This window comes from Zootoca vivipara, chromosome 14, assembly GCF_963506605.1.
Source record: "Zootoca vivipara chromosome 14, rZooViv1.1, whole genome shotgun sequence".
Lineage (NCBI taxonomy): Eukaryota > Metazoa > Chordata > Lepidosauria > Squamata > Lacertidae > Zootoca > Zootoca vivipara.
Window position 1 is genome coordinate 15010711 of NC_083289.1, and position 12627 is coordinate 15023337.

At 45.3% G+C, this 12627-nt stretch overlaps 1 protein-coding gene across 1 annotated transcript in view; it reads left to right on the forward strand.

Moving 5' to 3' along the window:
• The first annotated feature begins 363 nt into the window (after nucleotides 1-363).
• The window catches only part of PDE8A (phosphodiesterase 8A), a 163210-nt gene continuing 150946 nt past the window's right edge, over nucleotides 364-12627 (forward strand). Inside the window, exon 1 of the mRNA XM_035132259.2 lies at nucleotides 364-790. Coding sequence (XP_034988150.2) covers nucleotides 725-790 — 66 coding nt within the window. The 5' untranslated portion in view covers nucleotides 364-724. The remainder of the gene's footprint in view (nucleotides 791-12627) is intronic.

Consider the following 12627-nt stretch of genomic DNA (forward strand, 5'->3'; position numbering starts at 1 on the left):
ACTGCTAACTTGATCAATAGCTCAAAAAGCAGGGGACACTTGTACTAAAAATGATTTCCATCGGTTGATAGTCATATTTAAAACATAACTCGGATGCATATGGTGAGAGCGAGAAAGAGAGATTTAATCATTCATTCATCCCTCTTACCATTCCAAGGTTCTGCTTATCCCAACAACAATATTTACTCAGGCAGATAATAAGGCTTCAATGTAAGTTTACTTTATTACCTTCAGTGACGTGAAAGGATTGGTTGCCGGGTGACCTTGCATCTAAGTTTTTTATTATTATCCTAGACATATATATAATCTAGAATAGCTCTGAGAGCAGAGGGGAGGAGCTAGCCTGTGGAATTACTTCTGATTTGGGAAGTTGCCCTCCAAAGTTGTTTTGTCTTTATAAAAGCCAGTCTGCAGAATAAGATCAGAGAGGGGTTTATGCAGGCAACAAGATCAATCCATCTCAGAGAGGGAAATACATGCTCTCCCCTGCTCACATGTTGCGTGCTCCTTAACAAACCTATGAAGCGTGATTTGAAAATCTAGGATTAGACCAAGAGGACTTTAGGAGGGGGGGAAAAACCCCACCACAACAACTCTCTGAGCTACTTAACACAAGTAGCTCAGTTCAACTGTCCTACCCCACTGGAGAAGCGCTGCTTTTGTCTCCTGGGGGGCCCACTTTGATGTTTACACTGGAAATCCAAGCTTTTAAAATCAAGAGAGCATGGAGGAAAACGAAGACGCCGGAGCTTTGGAAAACAGAAACGTTCTCAATGGCCCTCGGTACAAGGTGGGGGAAATTATGCATTTGTTTCTCTTAATTTGGCAACAGAAGACTCCAGATAAGGACAGGAGGGGGCAGTGAGGGGGGGGGGCTGCCTGTTCAAAATTGTGTACAAAGTCAGGGAGGTGAGGAACAAAGGAGTGTTGAATTGGGAATGCTCTGACTTGGAGAGAGGTAAACAGCAGAGTTTTGTTTTATTTGCTGTACTCTAAACTAAAAAAACCCAAAAAACTTATACTTTGGAAGCAAGCCGTTCCATCAGAGCCCGGCAGTCTGACAGCGTACTGTATATACAACTTCTTAACAAAATGGTGTAAACAGTGCTATTTTAAATAAAAATAAAAATCCACAGAGTAATACAACTTTAGAAGGCAGCGAAAACTGTAAAAGTGAATGTTGAAGTTGCTGTCACATTGGTGGCAGGGTTATCTTGGAAGAAGGAGCAATATTTCTGTAATTGCGGTTGTGGGTGATTTCTTTAGAAATTTCTTCAGAATTTATGTACTATTTTGTTAGATTTCAGGGCCCCCCCCATCATTTGATGTAAAACTGAAGTTCTAACCCCACAGTCGATTTTATGGATCAAATAAATGCCATGGAGCTTCAAGTAACACTGAGATTTGTACAAGGAGACTGTGACAGAGAAGTGAGATATTCGCCGGAACCCAAACCTTAAACAAAACTTAACAAACTGTTTTTAGGTGTCGTTTTTTTTAGTCCCAAAGTTTGTTCCACTGTATCTCAGGGAAGTAAAATGGTCTAATAACCGAAGAAAGGGTGTGGTATCAGAAAAAAAAACCACCCTGTACTTCCCCAGATCCATGGGGCAATTCTTATAACCACATGTTTACCCTCATTTACCTTGGCTCAGACCAGAAAAAAACATCCTAGTGGTAAAAATGAATAGATTTCTTGGGGTGTTGTTGTTGTCTCAGGTGCTTTGTTTCTGAAGAAGTGTGCATGCACATGAAAAACTTAGTTGGTCTCTAAGGTGCTACTGGAAGGATTTATTTTATTTTATTTTTATTTTGTGTCTGTGTGAGTGGATGAAATTCAGGGGCGCTGTTTTCTCTTCTTGTGCAAGTGACAATTTCCTATGAGTCTCTCTCTCTGTGTGTGTAATTTCATCCCTGAAAGTCTGTTTTAGAAAACCTCTTTCTCTGAGGGTAATCCCAATGACGTCGGCGAAACTACGCCAGAGTTATAGGGTTTGAAGACACCGGATTAAGGAAACATAATCAGGAGGGCAGTTGGATTGTACCTGTTGTTTATTCATCGGTGCTGCTTTGTGTGTTCGTCGCCCCGGGTTGTGTAACTAGAATTGCCACCTGGTTGTAAAAACTGCAAGTAGCCGTTCAAAATGTGCATATGAGTTTGGAGATGTTGCATCTCAAAAGAATTAGTGACCAGCTCCTCCTTGTACCTTTGGGAGAGGTGGTAAGCCTGGCGTTCTGTGTTTCTGCCAAATCCTTTTTCTGTGCTTGGCTGTGCTCCTAATCTAATCCGGCTGTTTATAACAGCCTTGTCCTCAGGTCACCTTTTAGTGGCAATTTTGACAGCTAGTTAAAAAGAGAAACACGCCAAAAGGTGGCGTGTGAAGAGAGCCCCTCCCCGAATTATTTCCTATGTGAGAGACAATTGACAAATTGCCAGTTTGGGACAGGTTAAAGTGTTTCTGTTAATCTCATCCTGTTACATGACTTGAAAAGATTGAGCTTGCAAGAACATATGATCTTGTCCAGGGTTTTTTTTTCTTGTTCTCCTGTAAAATAATAATAATAATAGTCGTAAGAGATTTATTGCTGAATGAAATGCTATAACTGCAAAGATGTGGGGCTGGTTATGCATTGATCCCCCAGGTATAGCAGTTCAATAATACTGTGTGTGTTGTACTTCTTGGAATTAAAACTGGTGTTTCCTGAAGACAGCACTAGAAACAATGTTTATTTCCTCTTGGGTATCCAAGTTTTTCTCTCATAAGCAATGCGATCCAGCATCCACAACTTGAACGTTATGGCTAAGGGTGATCAAGTCTCTGGCTTCAGATGACACCTCAGCCATGAACCTGGAGAGGGGCTGTAATTAAAGGCACATTTAGGACTCCACATTTCTTATTGGGTCTGAGCAGTTTTGACTTTACGCATTGCTTTCCCCCAGAAAGTAAAGGTAAAGGGACCCCTGACCATTAGGTCCCGTCGTGACTGACTCTGGGGTTACGGCGCTCATCTTGCATTATTGGCTGAGGGAGCCAGCATACAGCTTCCAGGTCATGTGGCCTGCATGACAAAGCCACTTCTGGCGAACCAGAGCAGCGCACGGAAACACTGTTTACCTTCCTGCTTGGAGCGGTACCTATTTATCTACTTGCACTTTGACGTGCTTTTGAACTGCTTGGTGGGCAGGAGCAGGGACCGAGCAACGGGAGCTCACCCCGTCACAGGGATTTGAACCGCTGACCTTCCAATCAGCAAGCCCTAGGCTCAGTGGTTTAACCCACAGTGCCACCCGCGTCCCTCTTCCCTCAGAAAACCCGATTGCTATTTGTTCCGATTCAGTGCTAAACCGTAGGTTTGCCCAGGGGAAAACAGCAGAGCAAATGGAAGTATGGAAGAGCCCTAAATGGGGAGGGGGCAGGATGAATTGGTCAGTTCTTCCACTGACAGCCTAAGACCTTCCTATTCAGACCGGCCTTTGAAAACGAAGGTGAAGATGATGCTTACCACTGGGCTGCTGTCAGGCCAAACTATGTTAATTGCTGGTTCGAAATGAGCTTTGATGTATTTTAATTATTGTTTTTAACTAGTTTGTTTCTACTACCTTGCATTTTATAATGTTGTTCCTAAACGTTGTCAACCGCTTTGAATCCCAGCTTGGGAGAAAGGTGGGCTATAAATACGTTTTAAAATAATAATTTTTAGTTTCTCTTGTTTTCTATATTTTTACAATCTTTAGTTCGGTTCTCTCCATCAGTTAGCATCCCCCTCACCCCCAAGTCCTCAGGAAAATTCATTAGCATTTTATTGCACATTTCCCCTTTAACATACATGTTTTCACAAGCAATTTCCCCAAATATAATCCATTTTTTGGTATGCTATTTTTGCTTCAATGCACACCTTCCCCTGATTTGTGCATTTTTGTACCTATTACTTAGTTGGAGAATTGAAGTGCCAAATCTGGAGAAGTGCAAATTTTGAAGGATGGTGTCTGCGTTGTTTTGTAAATCATAGGTTAGGCTGGTTTACATTAAAATAAGAATCAAATCAATTTTCACCCCAGTCTCAAATAATCCCCACTGAATTCAATAGTGTGTCAATAGGCTTCAGTTTGTGCTCTAGGTCGATTCGGACAAGCCGTTGTTCTTCTAGCCATTACTACTGCATAGAGGGCCAACAGTTTAGATATCAGCGGGAATGTGTGTGAATGGGATTCTGATCAAGGTTTAAATTAGGGTGCGGTTGCAGGTGTGTGCTTGTACATGTGTGAAAGAGAGAGAGAGAGATTTCAGATTGGGGGAGGCACAATTCGAGGTTCAAAGGCCTGCTGTTAATATATTCTGCCCCGCTGGCTGAAACTAGTGGAAGCAGAACTTCATCTTCATAAATACTGAAGGCACTTGTAGATTGTTTAGATAAGAGGGTTAGTGATTAACCTCCTGGAATATCTGATTCTGAAGAACAACAATCAAAATGCAGTTCCATTTCCATGGCTTACGGGAGAATTAATGGTTTAGATGTCAAACTGGGATGTTTTGATATGGATTTAAAAGCCGACACCTCCCCCAACATCCTCTCCCATCCATGATTGAGACCTTGGCACAGGGAAGTCAATGTGGAGCTCTCCAGTGTTGCTGGATGTCGCTATCAGCACCCCTAACCTTTGGCCGTGCTATCTAGGGATGATGGGAGCTGTAGTCAACAACACCTAGAGGGCACCCCCTTGGCTATCCCTGCCTTAGAACTTGATGGGGCCTACTGAACAGCTCAGGACTGCAATACCTCAAAGACCTCCTCTTTCCATATGAACCATGAGATCATCTTCTGAGGCCCTTCTTCGTGTGCCTCCTCCTCCATGTGAGGTCCGGAGCGTGGCAACACAAGAACAAGCCTTCTCTGAAGTGGCTCCCCATCTGTGGAATGCTCTCCCCAGGGATAACACCAAGGTTGCAGGTTCGATCCCTGTATGGGACAGCTATCCTGTTCCTGCCTAGCAGTGGGGTGGTCTAGAAGACACTTGGGGTCCCTTCCAACTGTATAGTTCTGCGATTCTAAGGTTGCATCATTGTTTTAAACAGTTTCTAATGTTGTGCATCAGTGTTGCATGAAATAAATAAACGAAAGGTCATCCAGTCTAGCGCCCCCAACTGCCCAAAGAGGAGATAGTCAATCCATCAACTATCAACAAATCAGTAAATACAGACAACAAACTATGGCAACACTGAATTGCATATTCAGATATTGCAGGTTTGCTGCTCAGATTGTGGGATGCATGGTGTGGCATGTCACAAGTGAGCAGTGGGATGTCTGGTAAAGGTAAAGGTAAAGGACCCCTGGATGGTTAAGTCCAGTCAAAGACGACTATGGGGATGCGGCGCTCATCTCGCTTTCAGGCCGAGGGAGCCGGCGTTTCTCCACAGACAGCTTTCTGGGTCATGTGGTCAGCATGACTAAACCGCTTCTGGCGCATCGGAACACCGTGACGGAAACCAGAGCGCATTTATGCCGTTTACCTTCCCGCCACAGCGGTACCTTTTTATCTGCTTGCACTGGTGTGCTTTCGAAATGTTAGGTTGGCTGGGACAGAGCAATGAGAGCTCACCCTATTGTGGGCATTCAAACTGCCGACCTTCCGATCGGCAAGCCCAAGAGGCTCAGTGGTTTAGACCACAGCGCCACCCGCATCCCTGCAGTGGGATGTCTAGTGCTAGCTGGGAGTGCAATGTCTTGTTCCTTGAATTGCCACAGGTGAGAAGCAACCCTTATTACCAGTCTTTCACCGGGAAACTTCTGGGTATGCTAAGTGCGCCGTTTGTGCGTGGCCGTTCTCCATGCAGCTCTGCGCCTAATTGAACTTGACAGTATAGATGAACGATGGTCGGCGGCTGGCAAACCTTTATCGTCCAATGATTGTCTCCGTTGCAAGCTGCTGCGGACAATTACAGGAAGCAATGCTTGCATCGACTGTATTGTCCTGGTGCAATTGTGCGTGGCTTTCCCTTTTGAGAGTGTTACTGATCTCAAAACGCCTTGGCAGCTTCTGAAAGCATAAGACAGATGGCTCATCTGTTTGGGCACAGCCATGTGGCAGCTTGGGATGGGTGTGTGTCCAAGGCACATAGATTGCCCAGCCTCGTTCCCTATGCACAATGAATCCTTGCATTGTAAGGTTGCTGTCTTAGGGCTGAAATACATCCAGATTTTCCCGGACATTACCAGGATTTCAAAGGTGGAATTGGCATCCGGGGGGGGGGGGCAGGGATTTCCAAAAGGCCTCTTTGTCCAGATGGATGGGGTATAAATAGTAAAATGATGGTGAAGGAATAGGACGTCCCTCTTTTCATCAGAGAAATGTTGGTGATTATGAGCTACAATTCCAGAGTAGCTTAACAGTCAATCCTTCTTCCCAGGGAATTGTGGGATTTGTAGTTGTTTGTGAGCAGAGAAATTGGCGAGAACATGTCACTGAAGTTCTCCAGAAGATGAAATTCTCCAACAATTTCTTGAGGATGGGAATGGACTGCCTCTTAGCAGTGGCACAACTTTTTCACTTCTCCCTGAAGTTTTCCCTTTTCTCTTTTTCCATTTCTGCTGCTTCAAGTGGCAGTAGCAACAACTATCTTGGCAGCCTGGACATCAATTTACATATTTTCCAATGCCCTGGACCTAAGATAATTCTGGAGCATAGTGGGGAGAGAGGTGGTCATACCCCACCTCCAAAATGGTGGAAAATATTTGCAAGGAAGTTGCAGCTTTGCAAATAATGGCCTTGGTCCAGTATACCTGAAGGAGCGTCTCCACCCCCATCATTCTGCCTGGACACTGAGGTCCAGTACCGAGGGCATTCTGGCGGTTCCCTCGTTGCGAGAAGCCAAGTTGCAGGGAACCAGGTAGTGGCGCCCGCCCTGTGGAACGCCCTTCCATCAGATGTCAAAGAGAAAAACAGCTACCAGATTTTTAGAAGACATCTGAAGGCAGCCCTGTTTAGAGAGGCTTTTAATCTTTAATCGATTATTTTATTCTTCTGTTGGAAGCCGCCCAGAGTGACTGGGGAAACCCAGCCAGATGGGCAGGGTATAAATAACAAATAAATAAATAATAATAATAATAATAATAATAATAATAATAATAATAAATAAAATCCTGCAAAGTAGCCTTCTTTTTATTTTATTTCAAATTTTATTTATGATTTACAATTTTACAATTTCCCCCCCTTCACAATCACCCAAATACAAACAATATATTTACCATCGACTTCCCTCCCCCCCATCTTCCATAGTTCAGTTTATCCTTTACTGCTGAATATTCTAAATGTTCCATTTTTCTGGTCTCTAGGAACATCCAAATTAGATATTCCTATGAGAAAGGCTTCTAGTCTTTTTACAAAGGACCTTCTGAACATCCCCCGCCCCATCTCATTGTGTATCATCTCTCAGAAGCCCTTAGCCATTTTGCATGTCCACCACATATGATAGAAAGTACCTTCCTTCTCTTTAGATTTCCAACATGCGTCTGATTCTGATTTATACATCTCAAAGTGGCCTTCTTTTTCGAAGGGGATGAAAACAAGAGAAACATCAGAAATGCTCTCATAAAAATGCCATCTAAGAAATTTCAGCTCGGCTCTAAAGATGTCCTAAGGGTGGTGCTGTGGGGTAAACCACAGAGCCTAGGGCTTCCTGATCAGAAGGTCGGCAGTTCAAATCCCTGCGACAGGGTGAGCTCCCATTGCTCGGTCCCAACTCCTGCCAACCTAGCAGTTCGAAAGCACGTCAAAGTGCAAGTAGATAAATAGGGACCGCTACAGCGGGAAGGTAAACGGCGTTTCCGTGTGCTGCTCTGGTTCGCCAGAAGCAGCTTTGTCATGCTGGCCAATAATACGAGATGAGCGCGCAACCCCAGAGTCGGTCACTAATGGTCAGGGGTCCCTTTACCTAAAGATGTCCTGGGGTGCTCCTTGCTAGAATAATAGAATCACAGAATTGTACGCTTGAAAGAGATCCACAAGGGTCATTGAGTCCAACCACCTAAAATGCAAACTCACAGCTGAAGATTCCTTGACAGATAGAAAGTTCTTCCTAATGAGAACATGTTTCCAATAAAAACAACAATGCCGAGGTGCTTAAAAAAAATAATTAAAAAAATTAATCAGCTGCACAGATTTGGCTCTCACACACAAAAAGCCCAAGGAATGTCATTTGGCTCGAGATCAAGCATGGAAAGTTCCAATAAAAGAAAAAGGAATTTGTCTAGGGAAACCGTCAGCGAAGGGAACCAGAGGTGGGGTCTCTCTCTCTCTCTCTCTCTCTCTCTCTCTCTCTCTCTCTCTCTCTCTCTCTCTCTCTCTCTCTCTCTCTCTCTCTCTCTCACACACACACACACTCATAAGGGAGATTTAGAGCTTGCAGTAAACCCAGAATCTTTGCAAAAATTGATGGTGTGAAAATGCTCTTCTCTTCAGATCTAACAATGGAATCCCAGGTTTTGTTGTTATTCCAGTTTGTCTGGTTGGTGGTTATTCATAATCTAGGCATGGGGAAGCTGTGGCAGTTCATATGTTGGACTGCAACTCCCCTCATCCCTGATCATTGGCCATGCTGGCTGGGGCTGATGGGAGATAGAATCCAACCCCCCCCCCCCAATATCCCATCTTTCCGCTAAGAAGCTCAAGGTGGTGTGGAAGAAGAGGAGGAGGAGGAAGAGTAGTAGTAGTAGTAGTAGTAGTAGTTTGGATTTGATATCCTGCTTTATCACTACCCGATGGAGTCTCAAAGTGGCTAACATTCTCCTTTCCCTTCCTCCCCCACAACAAACACTCTGTGAGGTGAGTGGGGCTGAGAGACTTCAAAAAAAGTGTGACTAGCCCAGCAGCTGCATGTGGAGGAGTGGAGACGTGAACCTGGTTCACCAGATTACAAGTCTACCACTCTTAACCACTACACCACACTGGCTCTCCCCCTCTCCATTTTATCCTCACAACAGCCCTGTAAGGTAGGTTAGGCAGGGAGACTATGATTGGCCCCAGGTTACCCAGTTAATGTTGTGGCTAAAGTGGGGACTCGAGCCCAGGTCTCCTTTGTCCAACACTCTAACCACTACACCACACTGCCTGTCAAATATGATCATCTGACTGTTGGGGAGAATAATATACTTTAACGGTCTGGAATTGTGGGTCACTTTTTGGATTGAACTTCAAAGCATTTCCACTTTCTCATTTAAAACCTTTTTTTAAAAGCCTATCCATGCTTGTAGACTATTAGTTACATAACAATTGCTCTTCCAATTTGCTAATGTGTTCCTAACAACTGAAGCAGAAATAGTTGTGCCCCATGCTCCCCGTGGCTGTATCTAGAATAGTGCACGAAGTCTCTTCGGCTACATCACGGTTGTTGCAGGATCAATCCCTTCCCGACAGCATAATGATATCCTATGGGCCCCTACCATGGTCAACTCTCCCTTAGGGTCCTTAGTGAAGCTTGCCTGCACTATGATTTCCTCCCTACAATGTCCCAGAAGTTGAATTGAGTTCTGGGTCATCATGGTGGGGAAAACATAGCTGTCAAAAGAATATGGGATGGCTGCCATGCTTTCCTCACCACATTGCGTATACATTGATTCATTTTCTGGGAGGCTGTCACAGGTCTGTCATAGGAGCGTGCCCATCAGTAATCACGCAGTTCAAACGTGGAGTTAACTCTTTAGTAGCAAAAACACAACCTCCACATACTTGGTTGAGTGTCAGGCCTAGTAGGCAGAGCAGCTCATTCCCGGTGGTCTTCCTCCATGATAGGTAAAGGTAAAAGGTAAAGGACCCCTGGACAGTTAAGTCCAGTCAAAGGCGACTATGGGGTAGCGGCGCACATCTCGCTTTCAGGCTGAGGGAGCCGGCGTTTGTCCACAGACAGCTTTCCAGGTCATGTGGCCAGCAGGACTAAACCGCTTCTGGCACAACGGGACACCGTGATGGAAACCAGAGTGCATAGAAATGCCATTACCTTCCCGCCACAGCGATACCTGTTTATCTACTTGCACTGGCATGCTTTCGAACTGCTAGGTTGGCAGGAGCTGGGACAGAGCAACGGGAGCTCACTCTGTCGCGGGGATTCGAACTGCCGACTTTCCGATCGGCAAGCCCAAGAGGCTCAGTGGTTTAGACGACAGCGCCACCCGCGTCCCCCTCTGTGATAATCAGTTGCCAAGAATGAAAGCCTTCACTTCTTCTCCAGGGCTTTCCCCAAGCAATCAGAGGCTGCGCCGATGGGAAGCCAACCTCTCCTCCACCCTTTTCATGCCTCTTCTGGTTCTGGGAGACAAGGAGAGGGGAGCTTGTTGCAGCAGGAGGGAGAGACACCTGCGACCCTTCAGCAGCCTCACTCACCTCTGCTTCTTGGCTTCTAAGCCCTGTGACCTCTTCATCTTCTGGCACCTCCTTTTCCTAGTCTTCTCCCTCTCTCCTTTCATCCCTGGGTCCTGAGCCTTCTTCCCATGGTGGCTTCCCAGCTGATTCCTCCCACCATTCCTCTGTGTCCAACCAGTCCATGACAGAGGCATTGCCAAAAAATAAAGATGGTGGCTGGTTGGTTATTTTGGTGGTGTCTGTTGTGAAAGAAGGTCCAAGGCAGACATCTGTGGCAAGCCTGGGCAGCTGCCTGTGGATGCCAGTGTCCAGTGCTGGCCTTGCACTGTTGCAATGTTCTCTAGTGCAAAGTCTTGTGCGCTAGTGGACTGATGACTTTTAGTGTTGTGCAACCAAGGAACCTAGCATACCTGTTGCGCTGGCAGAAACATCTTGCACAGTTACCAGCAGGCTGTTTATGCATCCTCTTGTGCAACAAACCGCCTCTTTCCATGTGAACCTACCCGGGCCCTGAGATCATCTACTGAGGACCTCCTTCGTGTGCCCCCTCCTCGAGAGGTGCAGAGGGTGGCAACACAAGAACAGGCCTTCCCTGCAGTGGCTCCCCGTCTGTGGAATGCTCTCCCCAGGGAAGTTTGCCGGGTGCCTTCTTTACACACCTTTAGGCACCAGGCAAAAATGTTCCTTTTTAACCAGGCCTTTGGTTGATCTCTTTGACATCCTTTTAAAATGTGGCTGTTTTCCGGGGTGTGTGTGTGTGTTTGGGGGTTATTTGGGTTGTTGTTTTTATGCTGTTTATATATGTTGTGATCTTTTCTGTGAACCGCACTGAGACCTCCGGGTATAGGGCGGTATATAAACTCAATAAACAGCAACAGCAACAAACAAGTATACTGCTAAGTTAGTGCAGCATTGGATACAGCCCACTGAATTCTTATCCTTTAAGATCCAGGAGCTTTTCTCAGGTCTGACCTGAGTTTCTCAGTAAGTGAGATAATAAGTGAGAAATCTTGTTTGTTTTTTAAGGCAGATTTCGCAGTGGATGTTAACATCCTAATCTATAGGGCTCTTTGGCCCTATAGATTAAAAGAACTTTTTCCAGATCCATGTGGCATCAGACTGTGTTATTTTGTGTATGCTTCATGACAGTGTGTGTGTGTGTGTGTGTGTGTGTGTGTGTGTGTGTGTGTGTGTGTAAAAGTAACCCCTTTGCCCCACCGCAGGAGTCCCTTGAAGTAGGGAACAGAATGAACCGCTTCACCCCTAGCAATTTTCTCTCTGGTAGATTATTAGGCAGCAGAGATCTGTGTTCTGTGGCTTTTGGGGAGGTTATGTTGCAAGCCGAGTGTGTTAGTTGCATAACCCTTTGGATTTAGGAGGCATAACCAAAACTGTCATTTTGCTTTTGCTGACAAAATAAGATTGCCATTCTACTAAACTTTGTTCCGTTACAAGAACGGTGGGCAGATGCATGCTCCAATTGCTCCAATTTAGCAGGGAAGGCCCCTGATTTCTGGTATTCCAACCCCTGTAGGTTGCTTTTTTTCAAGAGGTACTCAAAGGTACACACTTCCAGCACCTATTTTTGTTGTTGTTAAAAAGTCTGGCACTTACTGCAACATGATGAGTACTGGCAACCCATTTTTCTAGGGGAAAAAAGCACTGCTAGTCCCAGTTTTTTTTCTTTTGGGGAGATGTCAAATGTTTCTTTTAAAAACTGGTGGTTAGTGTCAGTTCCTAGAGATCGTTCTGTGCTGAACTCTGCTTCTTGAGGGCACAAGTCTTCAACGGATGGGTCAGGATCTACTAGTGAGTTGCGGCCTGATCCATGTTGGGTCACCAGAAAAGCAAAGGTGTGGCGATCTGTCGTGGAACAATCCCATTGAAGAAGTTAACAGTGGTTTACCCAGACCTTGTTACTGCTTGCGAAGGGGCCCCCATGACAGTTCAAGCTTCAGTGTCCCCCAAAATATAAGCCTGCCACTTGGTCAGGGAAAGCCTGGCAGGAATTCAACAGGTTCAGCTTTTCTGCCCATGAAAAGAAAACTGCTCAGCGTGTTCTAGGCTTTGCCGGAAAATATTGTAAAATATGCAGCTGCTTCGATAATGACATGTCACTAGACGGCCTATGTTTGGAGGGTGGTGGTGGAAACTTATTTGAGGCCTCAATTTTTACTCCCACCACCCTTGTGGATATAGTGCACACTTTAATTGCCTCTCCTCACATGTATACATCACCCGTGGTGGTAGATCTCAGTAGCCCCTGGCTGAAA